The sequence below is a fragment of the Trichosurus vulpecula genome, chromosome 4, assembly GCF_011100635.1.
Source record: "Trichosurus vulpecula isolate mTriVul1 chromosome 4, mTriVul1.pri, whole genome shotgun sequence".
Lineage (NCBI taxonomy): Eukaryota > Metazoa > Chordata > Mammalia > Diprotodontia > Phalangeridae > Trichosurus > Trichosurus vulpecula.
This window is the reverse complement of record NC_050576.1, coordinates 441,285,195-441,308,056: the sequence shown is the minus strand read 5'-3', so window position 1 is coordinate 441,308,056 and position 22,862 is coordinate 441,285,195. Positions and strand designations below refer to the sequence as shown.

Sequence of the window (22,862 nt, the reverse complement as noted above, 5' to 3'; positions counted from 1 at the left end):
GAGGTAGACAGGCCCCCCACAGGCCTCCTGGCCCTCCCTCCAGGGACTGGGAAAGCAGACACACAAAATGTCAGACCCTCAGAGGGGCAGGAAGCCAAAGCCAATGAGCTAGATCTCTTTGAACATAATGATAACCTGAACAGGCCTGTAAAGTGACCCCACCCACCCACGCACCTCTGCCGGAGGCTGGGTCTTGTGCAGACTGGCTGCTGACTCAGGGTGCACTAAAGTGCCCAGCTGAGCCCTCGGGGGAGTCCCCAAGTCTAGCCCCAGGAGGGAGGGAGGCAGCCATGGGGACAGGTGAGCACCGTCTGCCTGTGTGGGTGGTGGAGGGTCCCAGAGGCCTCGGCGAGGCAGCCATGGGGACAGGTGCCTGTGTGGGTGTGGAGGTGCCCAGACTCCAGGTGTTGGAGGCTGAAGGCAAGGCGGCCATGGAGACAGGTGAACACCGCCTGCCCGTGTGGGTGGTGGAGTGCTGATGCTTCAGCTGAGGATCATCCAATGACTCAGAGCCTCACACGCCAGACCCGCCTCTGAAGTGGTGAGGCCCACAGCCATGGGATCGTCACCCCTGCCAGTCTCTTGTGGCCCAGCCAGTTTTTCCATCGGCCGCCTCATTCCAGGCGTGACCCTGCACCTGGGGACTGTACTTATCCCTAACCTGCCTCCCGGAGGCCAGGGCCCAGGCGGGATGTGGGCCTCCCGACATCGGGCTCCTTCTACACAGCTCCAGCCGGGGGGGCCAGCCCCAGGGGCCTGGGTCTCGCCACTGCCGCCACCTCCAGGGAGGGGGGCTGTTCCAGACCACCCAGCTGCCAGGCACACATCTCAGGCAGACGGTAAGGGCCAGCTGAACTCCTAGGGGTGGTTCAGTGGGCTTGGGGGAGCCCTGGGCTCGCTTTTTGGTCCCAGTGCTTGCTTGCTTAAGCTAGGTATTTTCCCCAGAGGGAGCCAGAGAGATGGACGGGTTAGTTGGGTCACTGGAGCCAAGGAAAGGAGTTCGAACCTGCTGGGAGGGGAGTGAAGGGGGCAGATCCCAGCAGGCCTGGTTGAAATCTTCAACCGGGTTGAAAGCTTCATTTTGGGGGTGGTCAAACGGGTGACAACTTGCTACGGAGGGCAATAGGCTTGGAGGGCTTGGGGAGGGGCTGGCTCAGCCATTGGGCAGTCAGAGTCTCAGAGCAGGCGCCTCTGGGCTGGGGTAACTGAGCCCTCCACCTTGGCTTGGGGAGTTCCAGCCAGCCCAGGGACCTGACGGGCAGGGGAGGGAAGCAGAAAAAGCAGGGGCCTTTCCCGGGATGCCTTCCAGGATTCCCTAGCACCTGGTGCTTCCTGGGCACCGGCTCAGGCCGAGTCAATTAGGTCAGAGCTCTGGATTGGTCCTGGTGACTCAGCAGCTAATGGGCCCTGGCTTCCCCCCAGGCACTGCCGCCTCCTCAGAATACCTGTCTGCCTTGCCAGGCCTTCGGTGGGGGAGGGGACCGAGGCTCGCAGTTCCATGGAACACCTTCCCTTGGCCCCAACTGAGCCTGGGATGGGCCTAAGAGGTTGCCTAGACCAAGCCTTTGGCCCCTTCTGTTCTCCCAGGAGCGTCCAGGGAGGTCCCAGGGATTTAGACCAGAGAGCTGCCTCGGCAGCCTTGGGAGGAATGCTCCATCACTGGGGGGCCTCTGTTTATCAGCCTGAGAAATAGAGCAAAAGTCCCCAGGAACCTTCGGGGGAGCCCCGGGTTGTACAGAAGGGTCCTGTGCTGTGCAGCTCCCTCTCAGGGAGGATTTGGGAGCTCACACCTCGGAGGCCTCCCAGCACTGGGCAGATGTGGAAGGGGTTGCTTGGCACAGCCTTGCATGGAGCCTGTGCCCAAATTGAAGGCTTCCTCCCCACTCCTTCATGTACCAGGCTGGAATTAGGAGGACTGGGTTTGGTCCCAACTCTGCCACTGACCCTCTGAATGAGGCCCCTCTCCAGGCTTGCTTCCTCTAGAGATCTCTGACTCCATGATTATTTTACTGAGGTGGAAGCTTCCGGCCTTGAGGCGGTGGTCATCTGTACTCATGGTCCTGGCTCACAGGTTCTGCCTGCCCTCCATGGGCTCTGACCAGAGCTGGATCTTGTCCTGGCCTGGAACATCTCCCATCTGAGTCTCTTGTTGAGCTGGGGGCCATGGCTTCTGTCCTGTCTATCCCTTCACCCTCATGTCCCAGGCACCTCAGGCCCTGACACCAAAGAAGAGTCCAGAATCCCAGCTCTCCAGAGGAGGAAGGGTCTGGTCACCACTGATCTCTCCACCCAGATGTGCCCTTCTACAGCATGGGCCTCCCTTGTTTCTTACTGAGCGTGGGGAAACCACCCCTTCCCCCACCATTCCTGTGCCCCCTGAGGAGGAAAGGAGCCTTTTGCTGACCTCTGCCTCTGCTCCTGCACCCCCAAGACCCAAGCAATTTCCCAGGGTGTGTGTTAGGGGTCAGTCCCAAGGCCCTACCCTGGCCCAACCTCAGACTCAGTGGCTCAGGGGCCCCTTCCTCACTCTGTTGCCCCAGGGAGAGCCCTATCCACCTCACCCTCTGGGGTCCTTGGGGTGATCCCTTAAATGGACTCAGAGGCTGCAGCCTTCCTGGTCCAGGAGCTCCAGGCCCAGACCCCAAGGCCACTGGTGGTGGCTTCTTGGGGGAGGCTGGGACAGGGCTCAGCACCAGCCGCAGTCCTTATGCTGCTGTTGAGGCTGGGAGCTCCAGGACCTTTTAGGTGGACTTGCCTCCTGCGATGTGCCATACAAAGGAAAGGCTGGAGGAGTCACCCATGTCCAAGGCACCATGGCTTCTGGGGAAAGAGCAGAACCAGTGTTCCAAAGGCATATCACTAACAGGGCCCATGTTGGCTTACAGAAACATGAGCAAGAATTCCAAGGAAATGATCTCACTGATGGGCAAGAAAACCGGCGCCCCCAGCACAGCCCCAGTGTGCCCACTGGAGAGGAGGCCCGCCGAGGTCACACCCACCAAGAAAAGGTAGGCTTTGGTCTGCTCCTCATTCCCTTAAATGCCCGATGGCCCAGCCCTGGACAAAGCTGGAGGAGAAGGCTCGGCTCCTGCCCTCAGGCAGCTCCCGATCTCCTTGTAGGGCTAGGAACCTCAGCCAGGAGACGATGACAGGCTGATGGGCCAAAGCCCAGCTTTGGTGTAGTAACAAGTGGAAGACTCCTAGGCATGTGGGGGACAGTCCGGAGTGTGCTGGACTTTAGATGGACCTTTGACAATTGACCATCACATGGACATAGCACCGAAGTGGGGTCCGGGCAGGTTGGAGGTAGGAGAGGGTGAATTGGGGTCCAGGCAATTCAGAGGCAGGAGGCCCGATCATAGAGTCCAAAGTCTGCTGCCTCCTCCCTGTAAAGCTTGAGGCAAGTGAGCCTGCATCTGAGGGCCTCGGTTTTCTGTGAAATGGGGACAGAGACTTCCCAGCCAGCAGAACTGCCCGAGGAGTGCATGGGCTGGCAAGGGGTCCTGGCACTCTGGGCAAGGGCAGCCATCTTGTCTCTCAGAGGCCTGGAGCTCTTGGCGTGATGTGTGTGACTTGACTTACCCCCATGTAACTCCCTGCCTGCCTCAGCAATCTCTGGGCTGTTCTGGTGCCCACTGACCTCACCTGAGCTCAGGCCCAGCTTTGATCATCACTCTAGTCACAGGCCCAGGGGAAACTGGCACGGGATGGGGGGAATCCAGACAATCTAAGGGTCACTTTGACATCTCTGCACCCAACTCAGTCCTGCAGGAGACAGAGCTAGCTGTTTGTCCTGGCCCTGATTCTTCCCCAAAGGCCTTGGAGTTGGGTCTTTGGAATTCCCTGGCTCAGCCCACCCCCAGTTGTCCTGCCTACCCTTTGTCCACAAATGCCGGCCCATCCTTCTTGTGAGGAGCTCCGCATGTAGGGATGGAGCAAGCCAACAAGAGGCTGGGCTGACAGCAAGGCCCAAGGCCCGTCCCAGACACTTCCTCCGTGGTTCTGATGTTACGTCCACAGACTTGCTGGTGGGTGGGCCCAGGGAGGCTGGGCAGCCGCTTGCCCTCTCCCACAGAGGCACCTGCGGCGCTGGACCCAGGCACATGAGGCCCAGATTTGGTCCTGAGGTCCGGCCTCAGTAGAGGTCAGGCTCATCTTTCTCTGTCTCCCTGGTTGTTTGCTCCCCTCCCTTCATAAGCCCAGGGAGAATCATTTGATTTCGATTTGGCTTGTGCCTGGGGTCTTCCCCAGCGTGGGGAATAGGAACGTGCAAGGTAAACTGCACATTTCTGTGTTGTCATTCAGTCGTGTCCGACTCTTCAAGACCTCACTTGGGGTTTTCTTGGCAGAGATACTGGAGTGCTTTACCATTTCCTTCTCCAGTTCATTTTACAGAGGAAGAAACTGAGGCAAACAGGGTTAAGTGGCTTGCCCAGGGTCACCCAGCTAGGAAGTGTCTGAGGCTGGATTTGAACTCAGGAGATTTCAGGTCTTCCTGACTCTAAACGTAGCACTTTATCCACTGCACCTCTAGCTGCCCCAAATTGGGCATAGGACAACTATTTCTTTCCTCCACACAAAAGATAGGCATGAGACACAAAATACTCCCAAGGGTGCATTGGCCAAGGGACTTAGTCAAGCAGCAGTAACGGTTAACTACTCTAACAGTTAACTACCGTTGTACTCACCCAGAAGGTTGAAGCTTTCAGCATCAAAGCACGAAATATCTTGAAGGGCTGCTGAGTTGGCATCTTATCTTTGTCTTAGTTCTGCCCGATGCTTCTCCTCCAGGGGTGTCCAGACACCTCCCCTAGTAGGGCCAGTACCAGCCGAGGAACCCAGGCACTCCCAACCATTGAGCGGCTGGAAATGCCCAACTCAGGATCACTATTCAGTCAGGAAAGAGACACAGATCAGAAGAGGCAGCCAGGCTGGCTTTGAGACCCAGTCTTGGGGTCACCTAGGCCAGCATATGTGGAGGCAGCCAGCGGAGAGAGAGCTCCATGCCACCTATGTTCCAGAGAAAGCAGGGAAGGGCCAGAAGATGGAGTCAATCCTTTTACTGTCTCCTGATTGAGCAACTCTTTCTGCTTCCATGGCCAATACTCTCTGACATGGCTTTGACACATTCTTCCCCATAAGTGGTTACAGGCAGAAAGGGGAAACCCAGGACCCCCCAAATTTGTTGTGTCATCCCAGAGCACTGAGCCTTTCAGGGTTGAGTCATGCATGTCTCTGGAAGATGTTCCAAGAATGTCTCATAAACATTTGATAGCGATGGGAAAGTAGGGATAGGGGATGAACATCCCTGGTCTTCTCTGTCAGCCTTTTGGGGAAAATAACAAGATCTGAAATTTACTCCCAGCCTTTGGCATCATATCTTTCTCCAGATGTCTTGTGAGTCAGTCCCCCAGGGTTCTTATAATTGAATCCCCTCTAGTATGAATGGATGTCACCTGCGGTCTGGTCCATGTACTTTGCTTGTCAGTGTCATTTTGATTTCCCCATGTGGTACAGTCCCAAGGGGACTGTGATGCTAGAGACCAACTGTGCTGGCTTCACTCTGCTGGAAGGAAAAGATAATTTGTTGCAGAAATCTTCCCAGATCTTTTCCATTCTCTGTTTGTCGTGCTTCTTCCAGCTCCATCACTAAGGGAGACAGCCAGCACATATAAGGGAGGGAAGAGAACCTTACCTTGCTCTTTTATTGATAACTTTTTTTTCTTACCTCACCTTCATGTCTGACTATGCCCTTCCCGGCTCCCCTTCCTGGGGAGCTGTCCCTTGAAACAGAGATTAGAAAAGAAAGGAAAAATGCAGCCCAGAAAAACAAACCAACCACTTCTGGCCCAGCCTGGCTGTTCTAATGACTTGATGTTTACTTTGGGTTTGGGGTTCTTTCCCTTGGTATTGTAGTCACTGTGCACTTACACCCTGATTACACTTTTCTTCACTCCTTGGTCTTCCTGCATTTTTCTGTATCCCTCCTACGTGATGTTTCCTTTAGCAGATAATTAATATGCCTTTATTTTCACACACTACAATTTGTGTGAGGGTTTCCTGACTGCTGGGTATCTGCTTTGTCCCCAGCTCTTTGCTACCACAAAAAGTGCCTCTGTGAATATTTGGTTGTACAGGTGATCCTTCTTTCTGTCTTTGAATTCTTTGGGGTCCATAATGAGTGATGAGCTCTCTGAACGCAAGAGTTGGGGACACTTGAGTCAACTTTTAAAAGTGCAATTCCAATGGCTTTCCTGAATAAACCATCCAAATTCACAGCTCCAACAACAATATATTCATGTGCCTGTCTTTTTCTAGTTCCCCCAATATTTCCTATTTCAATTTTTCATCCTGTTTGCCAATTGGCTAGAGGTGAGGTGTGAGGTGAAAACTCAGTTGTTGGGGCAGCTAGGTGGCACAGTGAGTAGAGCACCAGCCCTGGAGTCAGGAGGATCTGAGTTCAAATCAGGCCTCTGACACTTGACACATGACACATGTGTGACCTTGGGCAAATCACTTAACCCCAAATGCCCTGCAAAAAAGCAAAAAAAAAACTCAGTTGTTCAGATTTGTATTAATCTTATTTATTAGTGGCTAGGAGCAGTCTTTCCAGGGGTTGTTACTAATTTGCAATTCTTCTCCCAAGAATGGCTTGTTCAATATTTCTCCTTTGACTATTTATCTATTGGAGAAGGGCATTCGGTCATTTGGGTTTGCACTAATTCTCAGTCTTGTATATTAGACCTTTATTAGAGATATTTTCCCAGTTCCTACTTTCCCTTCTTCACTGAGCTGCATTGATTTTATTTGTACAAAAGCTTTTCCATTTCATGTCATCAAAGGCATCTTCTCCCCCTCCTCCCTTTCCAGTCTTCTTACACTTTCCTCTCCAACACATACTCTTTAATCCAGTGACACCAGTCTCCTAGTTATTCCTCAAACCAGAACCTCCATCTCCAGATTCCAGGGATTGCCTCAGGCTGTGCCCCAGGCCTGGAATACTCTCTCTCCTCATCTCTGCTTCCTGGCTTCCTTCAAGTTTTAACTAAAATCTCACTTCTGCAGGAAGATTTTCCCTATTCTCCCTTAATTCTAGTATGTTCCCTCTGAGGTTACTCCCAGTTTATTCTGCCTATACCTTGTTTGTACATACTTGTTTGTATATTCTCTTCCCCATTAGATGGGGGTCCCTTGACGGGGGGGGGGGGAGGGTGAATCTTTTGCCTTTCTTTGTATCCTCAGTGCATAGCACAGTGCCAGGCACACAGTAGATATTTAATAAATGCTTGTTGGCTTGACTTGTTCCATGTTTGGTGAAGAAAAGTGCCTGAGCTCATTGTCTGGTGTGACCATTAACAGTCAGGTCCCACAGTGCTTTTCAGCTTCTTTTTGATAATGTGGTAGAAGATGTTGATCTAAGCCAAATTTCTGCTTTCCAGCTTTCCCAGCAGCCCTTGCCAAACAGGCAGCTCCTTCCCACAGAATTGATGTTCTTGGGTTTATCAAACAGTGACCTAGTGAATTTAATACCTTTTTACTCTCCCTGCTTCTCCTAATACCAAATAGTCTCCTAACGTTTTGAGGATGACTCTGCTTCATAGGAGAGTTTCAGGCCCACATGTTCTATTCCTGACAGGTCAATTTGTCAGGCAAAGGAGTGATTCCTGGGTGGTGGTGAAATTTCAGTCCTGTGGGAGGTGACAAGGACTCCCATTTGGGCAGAGGTCCATCCTTGCAGCTCATGTAGGTAGCCTCCCGTGGTTTAGGCTGACCTTGGCTGAATGGTCCCCACTCCTCTACACTGCTTTTATTCTCCAGGGCTGACCACATCAATGACAACTGTGCTTGCCTGAGAAGCCGGCCTTGAAAATCAATTATTTGATGGCTAGTGGGCATTGATTAAACACCTACTAGGTGCTAGATGTTGGAGATACCAAAAATGGATCCCAAGAAGCTTGTGCTCCAAAGGGGGAGACACATTCCTTTATGTGTCTTGTCATATGGAATGCCCAAGTGCAATGGAATGGGCCAGATGCCCCAGAGCATCCCCAGGTGCCCAAGGGATAGAATGTTCCTGTAATCTGCTCCTGAGTTGTCTGCCTGCTCACCTGTGCTTACAAAATCCAGTTAGTTCCCTCTGGATTCCATTCAAGGAAAGGCACAAACAACAGAGTTCATCCAAGGACAAAGAACCAGGAGGCAATGAATGTGTCCTGGGCAGCTGCCTGAGAGGTTATAGATGGCTGGGGAGAGAGAGAGGGGAGGATGCCACAAGGGGCAGGGGGGAAGAGCATGAGGGTAGGAGGTGAGTCTGCTCTCCCTAGCACATCAGGCTGATAAATGCCCCACCTTCCTGCCAAGCCTCCACTTCTAGCTCTGGGAAGAGAGATCACCTCTACACCTTTACATGGCCCGTCCTTCCCTATTAGGGTGTAAGCCCCCAGAAGGAAGGCAGCTCCTTGATTTTGGTATTTGTGTCTCTAACAGTTAGCACAGTGCTGGCACACAGCAGGCACTTAATAAATGCATTTTCATTCATTCATTCACCGCAGTGAGGTCTTAAGTTTGGACAATTCCACAGACTGACACACAACATACTCTGAGAAAGGAGCTGCAGTGCTTTCCTGGACAGGATGGCTGCTCGGTAGACCACTAAGCCATTGCTTCCTGGTCCATTCAGTTCTTTGACTCCCATGACCTTTGTCTCCATGCTACCTGAGTCATGGATGACTGGGCAAGCTTGGATCTCCCCTTCTCACCAATTCCCCCCCTCCCTCAGGTCTCTGAGCACAGCGTTGTCTCTTCCTCCCTCCCCTTTGCTGGCCCTGTTCTTCATCCTTATGCTGCTCAGCTTCCTCAGCCCATTGACATCTACCCTCTGCACACATGCACGCCAGTCTTGAGCTCCGTCCTCTCCTCTTGAATCCCTTGTCCTCACATCAGCTAGTCCACTGTTCACACTCTGCTTCAGCCACCCCAACCACCTGCCTTTTCAATTTCTTGAGGCCCTTGTCAGGGTCAGTCCTTGAGTCATTCTGTGGTTCTGGAGGAAGTCTCCAAAGCATGAGGCAGAGGCCCGCTACCACCTCCTGATACTGGCCTTCAGTGCCTCATGGCCAGCCTTCTCTTGGTCTTCAGAAGCCTTAAGCTGAGTTCAAAAGATGGTTCATTTCTGACAGGTCAAGACTATAATTCAGCTCTCTGAATTAGAATTGCGTATGTCATGGAAAATCACTGACTCTGCTAGTGTGACCTTGGGCATGTTAGTTGACTTGTTTGGGTCCCAGGGTAGGGTCAGATTTAGGATTTGAACCCAGGTCCCCTAGCACCAAGACCAGGTCCCTTATGACAGTTCCAAGTTATGTGACTGTGGCAGGTTTCTCACTTCTTGCTGGGATTAATCCCACTCCCTTGCCTGCCTCCTCACCACCTCTAGAACTCCCAGAGAAAAGAAAACAGCTCCCTAGGGGCCCTGCCTCTGGCTTTGGGGCCCTTGCTTGTCTGTCCCTGCTCTGCTCCCCAACTCCACGGGCCCCTTCCTGCCTCCAGCCACTGAATTGTGAGGACCAGACTGAAGGTGGGTTCTGCCACCCCCGCCACCTGGCCTGCCTCTGGGACTTGGTTCCCTTTAGTGTCTCCAGAGAGAATGGAGCTGGGGGTGGGGCGGGGGAGGGGAGGCATTGGAACCAAGAGCTATTCAGCTGTGTGAGCACATATGTGTGTGTTTGTGCACGTGTGTGTATACACTGTGCTGTGGGTGAGGCAGGCAACTTCCTGGAAGGGGTGGCAGGATGCCAGAATACCAGGAAGCATAGGCAGGGTTTCTGGCTCCCTCCTGGACTTCCTTCCCCATGTGCCAGGCTCTGCCACCTCCATCACCAGGAGCAGGACCCAGTCTGGCTTTACTAAAGGAAGGTAGCCAAGCCCACAGGGACAGAGCTGGGCTCCTCCTCCCAGAAAAGGAGACCCTGTGAGTCACCCAAGGGCCGAGGGAGCCAGGACCAGCAGGCCAGGGAACTTGCTTTGCTGGGGATGTTTGCTGGTAATGAGTAAAGCTGGGAGGCCTTGTCTTTTCAGGCTCACCCTTGCCCCAAGGGCCTCAGCCTCCAGGGTGAGCTTGGCCAGCCTGTTCTCTGTCCCTTTTTCTGCCTTGACCCTGGTCTCTCCATGTCCCTAGCCAGGAAGTTTGAGAGGCCTCCTTTGATTAGCACCATCTCCACACTCCCCACCCCCTTCATGCCCCATGTCCCATCTCACTGAGAAAACGAATGAATGAGCATGGCATAAGCACTGACTGTATGCCAAGCTTTGTGCTAAGAATCCCCCCTCTTGCTGGTATGGGGGGGGCCCTTGTGAAGTCCTCTTTCACTGGGGAAAGGTAGAAGTTTCAGACTTTTAACTCTAAATAACTTAGCTCACAGATAGGAAAGAAACAATTCAACTTAATAAACCTTCATTATGTACAACGCATGCAAAGCGTTGTACCTGCTAGGATCCCAGATCTAGGGGAGCTCATTCAGTCCATCCCCCTTCACTCGGAGGCTCACCCAGCTGAGCGACCTTGCCCAGCAACACTCAGGTGGACTTGCCAGGAGTCCAGGGTCACTGGATCCTAGAGTGAGGGTTGGGGAGTTGGGTGTGAGGAGACTGGGAAGGTGGAGAGGGCTGGTGATGAACAGAAGATTTTGTGTTTGATCCCAGGAGTGATAGGGAGCTATGGAGTTTGTTAAGCAGGAGAGGTAACATGGGGATCAGACTTGGGACAGCTAGGGGACACTGCTGTGCACGGAGCTCCAGGCCTGGAGTCGGGAAGACCTGAGTTCAAATATGACCTCAGACACTTACTAGCTGTGTGACCCTGGGCAAGTCACGTCACCCTGTTTGCCTCAGTTTCCTCATCTGTCAAATGAGGACCCTGGAGAAGGAAATGGCAAATCCCTCCTGTATCTCTGCCAAGGAAGCCCCAAATGGGGTCACAGAGAGTCAGACATGGCTGAAACGCTCAAACCACAGACTAGGAAAATCACTTTGGAGGCTGAATGGAGGATGAGTCGGATGGGGAGACTTGGAGTTGGCAGCTACTACAATAATCCAGGTGTGAGTGACGAAGGCCTGCACCAGGTGGAGGGGCAGCATCAGAGGGGAGAAGGGAGTGTATTCGAGAGATGCTCCAAAGGTGACCTGAACAGTCCTAGGCACCCTGTTGGATCTGGGGGGTGACTCCCAGGTGGGAGCCTCAGGGTGGGAGCATGGGGGTGTCCTCTGCAGAGATGGAAGGTAGGAGGTAAGGAGGATTGAGGGGAAGGAGAATGAGTTTGAGGCATGTTGAGTTTCAGCCGACTACTGGGCATCGGGTTCAAGATGTCTGGAAGGCAGCAGAGAATCTGGGGCAGGAGAGGAAGACTGAGAATCATTGGCTTGGAAATGGTCATTGAATCCATGGGAGCTGATGAGATCACAGAGTAAGGGAGAAGAAGAGGGAGTCCAGGACCTAGCCCTGCGGGGCCACCCATGGTGAGGGGGCATGACCTGGGCTATTGCAAAGGAGCTGGAAGGGTGGGAGGAGAGCCAAGGGGACTGCCCAGTACACCTGCAGAGGACATGGCAGTGGATGTGTCAATGCGACATCATTAACTCACACCTGCCCCGAGCACTTCCTGAACTGGGGCTGCACTGGAGTCGGTCCATCAGCTAGACTGTGAGGAAGCCCAGCAGGGCCTCAGGCCCAGGTCTTCTTCTCTGGCTGACCCAGAGGACTCGTGCCCGAGCCTCAGCCTGAACTGTGAGTGGACAGGCACACAGGCAGGTGTGGTGGCCTCGGCCAGGGAGGCCAGTGTGGACAGCTGGCTCTGGGCACCAAGTGAGCTGTTCTCTCCTGTGTCCAACAGCGCCCATTTCTTTCTTGAAATTGAAGGCTTCGAACCCAACCCAGCTGCCAACAAACCTTCTCCTCCCATCTTCCCCAAGCCCATGGACTCCAACATCCGCCAATGGTAAGTCCATACATGGTGGTGGCATGTGTGCATGTGCATGGGGGAGGGGTGTGTATGCATGTGTGTGCTTATATGTGTGTATATGCATGTGTGCATGGAATACATGTGTACACGTGCGTATGTATATATAGGAGCGTGTGCATGTGTATGGGGGTACATGTGGGCAAGTGTGTGTATGTGAGTGTGTATGTCTGTGGGGGAAGGAGAGGGAGGAGGTGACCCAGGCACACTTGGCCAGAGGCTGCCTGGAGGCCTCTGACTCAAGTGCTGGATCTGGACAAGCAGGTGTGCCCTCCCTGGGGCCAGCAGGGGCCAGGAGAGCAGAGAGCAGCTTGGGCTGCAGCTCAGTCAATTCTGGGGCTCAGCCCTTTGCCTCAGAAGCCCAGACAGCTGCAGATTCCCTCCTCCTCCCTTTCCCCCTCCTCAGCTCTCCCCAGGAGGCCTGGCCCTGCCCCACACCATCTCACACCCTGACCTGTTCCACTTCTGCCCCCTACTCCATGGCTCCCTTGCACCCCTTTCTCTTCCCTGGCAGTAACTCTGGGAACTGTGATGACATGGACTCTCCCCAGTCTCCTCAGGATGATATCACCGAGACCCCTTCAAATCCCAACAGCCCATGGTAAGTGAGGCCAGCCCAGACTGGACCTTCATGGGCTCTTGGGGGGACTTTCACTTCCAAAGGAGGGAGCTCTGCTGGCTGGAATCCACAAAGGAAGCCTTAGGCTGAGGCAGGGCAGGTACCACGGACAGTGCCCTTGACCAAGAAACTGGAGGCTGGGCTTCTGGACCTAGCTCTGCCACCAACTAGCGTGCGGACCCTGAGCATGTTCCTGCCTTCATGGGCCTCAGTTTCCTCATCTGTAAAAAGAGGGGATTCGATGAGATGATGTCTTTGAGACAAAAATAACCATGGAAGGAGAGAATTAAATCATACCCTAACAGAGTCAACGATTGCTGAGAGACAGCCCCCCCCCCATGCCGATGATGGGAGGGAGGGTGATGGATGATAACCCTTCCATGCAGGTGTGGGGTGGAGTCTGGAGGCTGAACTCTGCATTTTTAACCATTTGGGATGGAAATCTTTCTAAGAAACTTCACATCCTTTGATGCCTCCTGAAACAGAGGACACTGACTAGGGACCCCTGGACAAACTTCACCCAGTGCCCTCACCAGGCCAACTGAGGCCCCCAGGGCTGCTCCCTCCAGACTGCTGGGCCCTGGAGAAGATTTGGGGGCTATTCTGCCAGCTGCCCTTCTTGTGGAGGTCACCAGGGTGGGATCATTTTGTGAAAATCTCCTGTTGGCAAGGCTGGCTGGTGCCTTTGAGAGCCTTAAAGGGATCTGGGGTGGGACCCAGTGGGGAAGGAGGAGCATCCATGCCCCTCAGGCTGGGAGGGAGCAGGGGCTGCCCCACACTCTATGTGACCCTGGGCAAATGACTTTATCTCATTTTCCTCAGTTTCCTCAACTGTAAAATGGGTGGTGTGGCACAGTCCCCTTAACAGCACTCCCATCCTGCCCCCTCCCCTTCCCACACCGGAGCTGTCTATGTAGGCAGTTTCCCCAGGTCTTTGGTGCAGGGCCGGCCCTCAGCAAAATGCCTGCTCTGTGTTATTTGTCCCCCAAGCGCTTGCCTCCCCTCCTCACATTCTCAGCCCCCCAGGTCTTGGGCCAGTGAATCAAACCTCCTCACTAGCAGGCTGTGCCGAGTCTAGTAGCACTAGACATTAGGAGCCCAGGACGCTAGTGCTGGCTTTGTGGCTTGGCCCCTGGGTTGCCTTGGGCAAGTCTCTTCCCTCACGGGACTGGACCAGCCCTTAGGGCACCCGCCCGTTTTATGGATGACGAAACTGAAGCTCCAGCCCAGGTGAACCCTACCAGCTTGCAAGGTGGCCCTCGCCAGAGTTCCCTCCTCCTTGTTACTGAGCTGTGGGATTTGAGGGGACCCCTTCCAAGGATCCGAGTGTAGGGGAAAAAAGCATGGAGGCCTTAGCTCTGAGACGGGGCTCTCAAGTGTGGTGGGGTCGGGGTGGGGGCAGCGTGTTTTACTTGCGTCCTGAGCCCAGGAAGACATTCTCAATGGGCCCTCCCCTCCTATCCAGACTGACTGTAGGGGTCAGGCAGAGGACTGGAGGAGGGCGGTCCTCGGGCCACGGCTCTGACTTAGGGGTGCTCTGCTCATTCCTGTGCACTCAGCGTCAGTCTGGCCAAAGAAGAGCAGAAGAAAAACAGAAAGAGGCTGAAAAAGCGCATCTTTGCAGCGGCAGCGGAGGGCAGCGTGGAGGAGCTCGGTGGACTGCTCGGCGAGCTCGGGGAGCTCTCCAGGAGGCGCCGCACCATGGACCCGCTGGGTCAGTGCCAGCCAGCCTCCCTCGAGGCCTCCCTGCCTTCCCCTTCCCTCCCTCCTTCCCTGCCTCCCTCCCATCCTCCCCCTTCCTCCCTCCCTCTCTCTCATTCTCCCTCCTTCCCTCCAATCTTCCCTCTCTGCCTCTTCTCTCCTTCCCTCCTTCCCTGCCTCCTTCCCATCCTCCCACTTCCTCCCTCCCTCTCTCGAATTCTCCCTTCTTCCCTCCAATCTTCCCTCTCTGCCTTCCCCTTCCTCCCCTCCTCCCTTCCTCCTTTCCCCTCCACACTGCAGGGTCTATTGTGGGACACTGGGTGTGGGGGGTGGGCTGGGGCTATAAAGAGTTTTTTCCCCAGTCCCACAAACATTATTAAGCACTTTCTGTGTGTGAGGCACTGTGCTACACACTGGATGTACAAAGACAGGGAATGGCTTTGTGTTTGCCCTCAGGGAACTTTCACTCTCAGCAGGAGAAACAGACATGAGCTCATTCATTCATTGAACATTTATTAAGTACTTCCTGTGTGGTTCCGGTCCTGTGTGGTGCACATACTGGGAGGTAGCCCTTCCCCCTGCCTCTGACCCAAAGCCCAGAGAACCTGGACTTCCAACTTTCCATGGCAACCATGACTGGGAATCCAGTAGGTTTCCAGTAGAGGGAGAAGCCTTTGTAGGCACTGAAGGGATGCCCTTGGATCTGGAGCGATGTCAATACAGGCAGGAGCAGCATAAGGTGGGATAGTGCTGTGGCCAGGACTGTCCATCCACTGGCATGTTTGTGTCCACAGACTACCTAATGCACAAGCTCACAGCCTCTGACACTGGGAAGACATGTCTCATGAAGGCCCTGCTGAATATTAACCCCAACACTGAGGAAATTGTAAGGACCCTGCTTGCCTTTGCCGAAGAAAATGACATTTTGGAGCGATTCATCAATGCAGAGTACACAGAGGAAGCCTACAGAGGTGGGGTGCTGGGTCTCCTCCCTGTTGGGATCCTGGGTGGACATGAAAGAACCATGATGCCTCCCCCCAGGATACCCCTGACACCTTGGTACCTGTCACCCCCCAGAACAGGTTCTGTTGTCACACCTGTCTGATAGGGAAACTGAGGCCCAGAGCAGTGACGTGGTGGGCCCAAGGCCAACAAGGGGTGTGATTGGGGGCCAGGCTGGGAACTGAAGGAGCCAGGGCTGACCTCTCATCTCTACTCCTTACTAGTTGTACATTGGAGCAAGTCCCCTGCCTGCTCTGATTCCCACCCTCTCCTAGATGAAGTGAAGGGGTTGACACTCTCCAGGGGATGGATCTCCACAGGCCTCAGACCCTAGAAACTGGGAAGCAAGAACAGCACGGGGATGCCCAGGCCTGCCCTCTCCTTGCCCTCAGCCCCTGATGGGTCTGCCCTGATTTGTTGTAGGACAGACGGCCTTGAACATTGCCATCGAGCGCAGACAGGTGGCCATCACCGAGACCCTGATCGAGAAGGGGGCTGATGTCAATGCCCATGCCAAGGGTTTATTCTTTAACCCCAAGCGCAAGCATGAAGGCTTCTACTTCGGTAGGTGGGGGCTCTCAGCAGCCAGTCCTGAGAGGAGCTGGGGTCATTCAGAGTAGCTGGATGGTAGGTTACATCGGTCCCCCCCACCTCCTCACCACCCCCCAACCAACCCCACACCAAACCCAGTTTTTTCTGATCTCTTTGGTGCATAGCCCTAGTCACTAGGTCAAAGTTTAGAAGCTTTGGGATCATTGTCCCACATTGCTTTCCAGAATGGCTGGACCAGTCTACAGCTCCACCAACAATGCATCGGTATGCCTATTTTCCCATAGGCTCTCCAGTATTCGTAAGTCCTTCCCCTAGGAGCTGAGATCTTTGGGTTTGTCAAATCCTAGGCCGCAGTGCTCATTTGCTTTGGTGTATTGTTTACCTAATCTGTTCCACCCATCAAATTGTTTATAATCCAGTAGCAGATTATTCCGATTAGTCCTACTTTGTGCTGTGGTTTGAGATCTGAGCCTGCTAGGCATCCCCCCACACCCCCCGCCCGCCCCCACCCCAGTCTTCTTGCCTTTTGTTCAGGATTTTCCTTGTGATTCTTGACCTTTTGTTCCTTCAGATGACTCTCATTTTTCAAGCTCTCTAAAAGAATCCTTTAGTCATTTTATTGGTATGGCATCAAATGATTAAATCAATTTAGGAGGTAGAATCATTTTAATGATAGCGGCTTGGTCTACCCGTGAGCTGTTCATATTTCTCTACTTATTTGGCTCTGTGTATTTGTGTAAGGAATGTTTTGTAATTGTAATTTATATAGTTCTGAGTATCTTGGCAGAAAGAAATCCCAAGTATTTCATACATTTTGTGGGTATTTAAAATGGAATTTCTCTATTTCTTCCTGGTTTTTGTTGGTAATACGCAGAAATGCTGATGATTTATGTGGATGTATTTTATGTCCTGAAATTATTTTTCAATTGATTTTTAGTTGACTTTCTAGGGTTCTTTAAGTAAACTCTCTGTAATTTGCAAAACCCAATAATTTGGTTTCCTCTTTGTCTATCCTTCTTTCTTCAATTTCTTTTTCTTGTCTTATTGCTATAACTAACATTTCTAGCATTTCCAGCATTTAACACAGTATCTGGCACTTAGTAGATGCTTGATAAATAGTAATTGTTTGACAAACTGTACTATATCAAATAGTATGGTGACCACATGTATCCTTTCTTTACCTTTGATCTGATTGGAAAGGTCCCTACTTTAGCCTTCTTAAGTATAATGATAATAATTATCATATTTTAAAAGGTCCATTTATTCCTATGCTTTCTGGTGTCTTTAACAGAAATGGGTATTAGATATTGTCAAAAGCTTTTTCTATCTCTTTGATAAAACTATGTGGTTTTTATTATTAATTTGTATATTACATTAATAATTTCCCTAATATTGAACTAATTCTGTACTCCTGGTATAATCCAACTTTGAATAGTGCATAATCTGTGTGAGATGTTGCTACAGTCTCCTTGCTGATAGTTTCTTTAAAAATTTGAATCAATATTGATTAGGGATATTGGTCTATATTTTTCTTTCTCTATTTTGACTCTCTCTGATTTAGGGTATCAAAGCTGTATTTTTATCATAGAAAAAATTCAGCAAAACCCTTTCTTTTCCAATTTTACAAATAGTTTTTGTAATGTTGGAATTAATTGTTCTTTAATATTTGATAGAATTTGCTTATAAATCTCTCTGGTATGGTTTTCCCTCCCATTTGAGAATTTGGTTATGGCTTGTTCATTTAAAAAAAATTATGAGATTGGATTATTTATTTCTTGTCGTGTTCATCTGAGCATGGTACATTTTGGTAACTATTTATCCATTTTATTTAGGTTGTCAGTTTTATTGGCATAGAGTTGGGTGGAATAATTTCTAATGGCTTCCTTTATTTTTTCTTCATTTATTGTCAATTATTCTTTTTCATTTTTTATACTGGTGATTTGAATTTTCTCTTTTTTCTTTGCTTTTTAATTGTTAACTAATGACTTAACAATTTCACCTTTTTTTAAAAAAAACTTCTAAATTAATTAATTTTTGTTTCAATTTTGTTAATTTCTTTTTTGATTTTCAAAATGTCTGTTTTGACATTTGATTGGATTGTTTTAGTTTGTTGTGTTTTCTGTTTTTTTATTTGCATACCCAATTCATTGATTTGTTCTTTCTTTTATTGATTAAAGTGGTTCGAGGTATAAATTTTCCCCTAAGGAACGTTCTATTTCCATTCCTAAAATTTTGATGTTCTCTCATTGCTATTATTATCTTTAATGAAATTATCTATTGTTTCAATAACTTATTCTGTGACCTACCAATTCTTAGAACTAAGTTATTTAGTCTCCAATTGCTTAATCATTTCCTCAACAGCCTTTTATTGAATACAATTCTATCACATTATTGCCCATAAAAGATGTATTTTAATATTTCTGATTCTCTGCATTTGTGAGGGTTTTATGCCCTATTACTTGATCACTTTTTGCGAAGATGTTATATTATACAGCTGAGAACTATGTATATTTCTTTCTAATACCATTTGATAATCACCAGAGGTCTATGAGATCTATCTTTCCCAAAATTCTCTTCAGGTTGTTAATTTTTTTCTTTTTTGGTTGAATTTTTCTAGATTTGAAAAGGGTACTTGTGGGCCTCACTATTTTAGTTTTTGTTGTTGTTCAGTTCAATCGTGTTGGACTCTTTGTGACCCCATTTTGGGTTTTCTTTGCAAAGATACTGGACTGTTTTGCCATTACCTTCTCCAGCTCATTTTACAGATGAGGAAACTGAGGCAAACAGGGTTAAGTGACTTGACCAGGGTCATACAGCTAATAAGTGTCTGAGGCTAGATTTGAACTCATGAAGATGAGTCTTTCTGATTCCAAGCCCAGTGTTCTATCCACTGCACCGCTTAGCTGCCTAGCTAGTTTTAAAACTAAACGTTTTAGTTTTACTGTCTATTTTTCTTTGCAACTCATTCAGCTCCTTGGCCCTTCCTCTGTTTCCCCTGCCAAGAGCCCAGTCACAGATTCTTTCCCTTTCTTTCCTTCCTGTTTCCCTACTGAGTGAAACATAGTTCTGCACCCAACTGTGTATATGTGTATGTCAGCGTTCTACTCTCCTGATGCCAGTTCCAATGACAGTGAGATCACAAGGGTCCTAGTGGACACTTCCATCATCTCTCTATGCATCAATATTCACTCCCTTCTGGATTGCATGCTTCTATTTACCTTTCCAATGTTTCTTTTGGCCACTGTTTGTTTTTCAAAATTTCTATGCAGTTTTTTAAATCAGGAATTCTTAGAAATCCTTTGATTCATTAAAAGTCCATCCCTGCTCCATCCCTTCCCTCCCCCCACCCCACCCCAGTCTGCTCTCATAGGATTATACTCAGTTTTGCTGGGTAAGTCACTCATGGTTGTAAGCCTAGATCTTTTGTCTTCTGGGCTTTCTTCATTCCAAGCTCTCTCATCCTTTTGAGTAGTAATCGAATAAAAAGCCCTTCCCACCTTCCCAGTCTTTGTAGCCCTTACTTTCCTCCAGGTACTCCATAATCCAGCCACACTGACTTTGTCTCCTTAGGACCTGAACTCTTTCTGATGGCTTATGGGATTTTTTTCTTGACGTGGAAGCTCTGGATTTTGGCTGTGGTGTTCCTGGGAGTTTTCAGCTTGAGGTTCCTTCAGGAGGTGACCAGCAGACACTTTGTTCTTTGTCCTCTGCTCCTAAGAAATCTGGGCAATTTTCTTTCAGTGTTTCTGGGAATAGAATAGAATGTCAGGATCTTTTAATTGGCCATGGCTTTTAGGCAGTCCAGTAATTTTTTTTTTATTATTTTTAGTTTACAACACACGGTTCTACATAATTTTGAGTTCCAGATTTTCTCCCCTCCCTCCCCCCTCCCTCCCCAAGATGGCATGGAATCTCATATAACTACCATGTATAACTTCGCATTGAATTAATTTATACACTAGTCAAGTTGTGGAGAAGAATTATGACCAATGGAATGAATCATGAGAAAAAAGAAACAGAACCAAAAAAAAAAAAACAACCCAAAAACAAAAGCAAAAGAGAAGCAAAAAAGGGGGAAAAAAGGGCGAGCATGAAGTGTGCCTCAATCTGCATTCAAACTTCATAGTTCTTTCTCTGGATGTAGATAGCATTCTCCATCGTGAGTCCTTTGGAGTTGTCTTTGTACCTTGTGTTGCTGAGAAGAGCGAAGTCTGTCAGGGTTGGTCCTCACGGAATCCGTATATCTGTGGTTGTGTATAATGTTCTCCTGGCTCTGCTCCACTCACTCAGCATTATGTCATGTAGGTTTTTCCAGGTTGTTATGAAGCAGAAAATTGGGAGAAAATCTTTACCACTAGTATCTCTGATAAAGGCCTCATTTCTAAAATATACAGGGAACTGGGCCAAATATATAGGAATACAAGCCATTCCCCAATTGAGAAATGGTCAAAGGATATGAATAGGCAGTTCTCAGAGGAAGAAATTAAAGATATCTATAGGCATATGAAAAAATGCTCTAAATCACTATTGATTAGAGAAATGCAAATCAAAACAACTCTTAGATACCACATCTCTCCTGTCAGATTGGCTAAAATAGCAAAACAGGAAAATGATAAATGCTGGAGAGGATGTGGGAAAATTGGAACATTGTTACATTGCTGGTGGAGTTGTGAGATGATCCAGCCACTTTGGAGAGTAATTTGAAACTACACCCAAAGGGCCATAAAAATGTTCATACCCTTTGACCCAGCAATACCTCTTCTAGGGTTGTATCCCAAAGAAATCACACAAGCGGGAAAAGGACCCATATGTACAAAAATATTTATAGTGGCTCTTTTTGTGGTAGCCAAGAATTGGAAATCAAAGGGATGCCCATCAATTGGGGAATGGCTGAACAAGCTGTGGTATATGAAGATAATGGAATACTATTGTGCCATAAGAAATGGGGATGATACGGACTTCAGTCTAGTAATTCTTTAATTGTCTCTTCTTGATGGGTTTTCCAAAAGTTATTTTTTATATGATATACCTTACGTTTTCTTCTGTTTTTCAGTCTTTTGACTGTTTTAATATTTATTGTTGTCTCATGGAGCCTTTAACTTCTGTTTGGTCCATTCTAGTTTTCAGGGAGTCTATTTCTTGGCTAAGGTTTAATTATGCAAAACTGTTCATTCTCCTTCCAAGTCTTTTCGCCAGTGTTCTAATTTCTTTTCCAATTCTTTTCTCCAGAACTCTTGTTTCATTTCTAAACTAATTTTAAAACTTTTGCTTCATTGTTTCCAGTAATTCTAGTTGAACTTATGTACACATTTGTTTTCTTTTGAGTTTATACTTGTAGATATATTAGATTTATTCTTTTCTTTTGGGTTTCTGCCCTGGATCTCCCTGTCACCATACTAGCTCTCTAATGGTGGGATTTGTTTGGAGTTTTTATGAAGGGGGTTGAGGGGGGAAGGCAAGGCATTTGGGGTTAAGTGACTTGCCCAAGGTCACACAGCTAGTAAGTGTCAAATGTCTGAGGCTGGATTTGAACTCAGATCTTCCTGACTCCAGAGCCAGTGCTCTATTCACTGCACCACTTAGTTGCTCCAATTTGTTTGTTTACTCTTTCTTCCAACCTTCCCTCCAGAAATGGGACCTTGTGTTAGGGCCAGGCTCTGCACACTTCTGGAGGGAATATTTCTTGTTTGGCCCTGATTTGTATTTTCTGGGTCCTGATACTACTTTCTCCAGGTTTTGAGTGTCCTTCAGGGATCTCGGGGCAGCTCAGGCTGGAAACTTGTGAGCTTCCAATGTTCCTAAAGTGGTTTGGTCTAGGAAAAAGTCTGCTCACTCAACTTTTGGTCTGAGCATTGTAGGCTCCTGACCCCAGATTGGGTCTGGTCCCAGTAGCTACAGGAAGGCCCTTCAGGCTCAGAGGGATAGAGCTCTCCCCATGGTGTGACCTCTCTCACTTGGTTACTCAACCACAAAGCATCAGACCAGGCTGGAGAGTGAATCCTCTAACCAGAGTCAGAGCCATACACCTGCTGCTTTTTTCTGTTCCCTCTCCTTGCCCAGTACCTGGCCTGTGCCCCCTGTTGCCTCTAGGGGCACTTTACACTGTGAGTGTATGTGAGTCCACTGTGGGGCACCCACAATGGGGTTGCCACTAGTCTCCTGTCCCTGTGTCCAGCACTGTCAGACCCATCAGGCCCATCTTTGCTGGCTCTGGGATTGTTTCAGACCTGGCCTGCTTTGTCCCTTCCTGGGGTGATCTGACAGTTCCCTGGCACCAGAGGCTCATCATATTGGTGCTGGCTCTGGTATAGATACCAGCCTCTCTGCTAGCTGAGATTGAAGGCGTGCACTCCATGCCCAGCTGTCCTCACTTGCCAGGTTTGGAGATTGGAGCTCAAATGGTCAGTGCCTTGTACAGGGTCATAAAGGGAGTGAGGGTCAGAACTGGGACTCCAAGTCAGGCCTCCCCAACCCAAGAAAAACCTTCTTTGTGCTCCCTTGCCAGCCCAGGACCCAGAATTCAGCAGCAACTGGATGGATGGTTGGCTAGCAAAGTCACTCAGGTTTCTTTCCTCCAGTCTTCACATGCCAGGCTGAAGGTACTCTGTGGGTCTACATCTGCTCAAAATTATAGCTCACAAGCCCCCACCAGTGGATTTACCTTGCCTGGTTTGCCAAAGGATACAATGAATCAAAATCAAAGGCATTTAAAGAAATAGGCCAGGAAGAAAGGAAACAATGGAGCTTCCCTTCATGAACCTGGGCACATTCTATACACTTTCAGCGAGAAGAGAGGACCCACTTATGGAATAGGCAGTGTGACCAGGGCACATGCACAGACAGGCACATTGTGGGGCATGAGAATGGGGAAAGTGTTCCCAGGGAGGGGCAGCTCATGTCTTCCGGGGGTGTCATTGGGCTGATTGGGCTCATGCAACAAACACCTCAGCCCAATGCCTGGCTTCTGCCAAGTG

At 49.7% G+C, this 22,862-nt stretch overlaps 1 protein-coding gene across 1 annotated transcript in view; it reads left to right on the top strand.

Annotated features, from left to right (window-relative positions):
- The first annotated feature begins 2,889 nt into the window (after positions 1-2,889).
- The window catches only part of TRPV3 (transient receptor potential cation channel subfamily V member 3), a 45,167-nt gene continuing 25,194 nt past the window's right edge, over positions 2,890-22,862 (top strand). Inside the window, exons 1-6 of the mRNA XM_036757055.1 lie at positions 2,890-3,008; positions 11,889-11,993; positions 12,529-12,615; positions 14,193-14,347; positions 15,129-15,305; positions 15,760-15,900. Coding sequence (XP_036612950.1) covers positions 2,890-3,008; positions 11,889-11,993; positions 12,529-12,615; positions 14,193-14,347; positions 15,129-15,305; positions 15,760-15,900 — 784 coding nt within the window. The remainder of the gene's footprint in view (positions 3,009-11,888; positions 11,994-12,528; positions 12,616-14,192; positions 14,348-15,128; positions 15,306-15,759; positions 15,901-22,862) is intronic.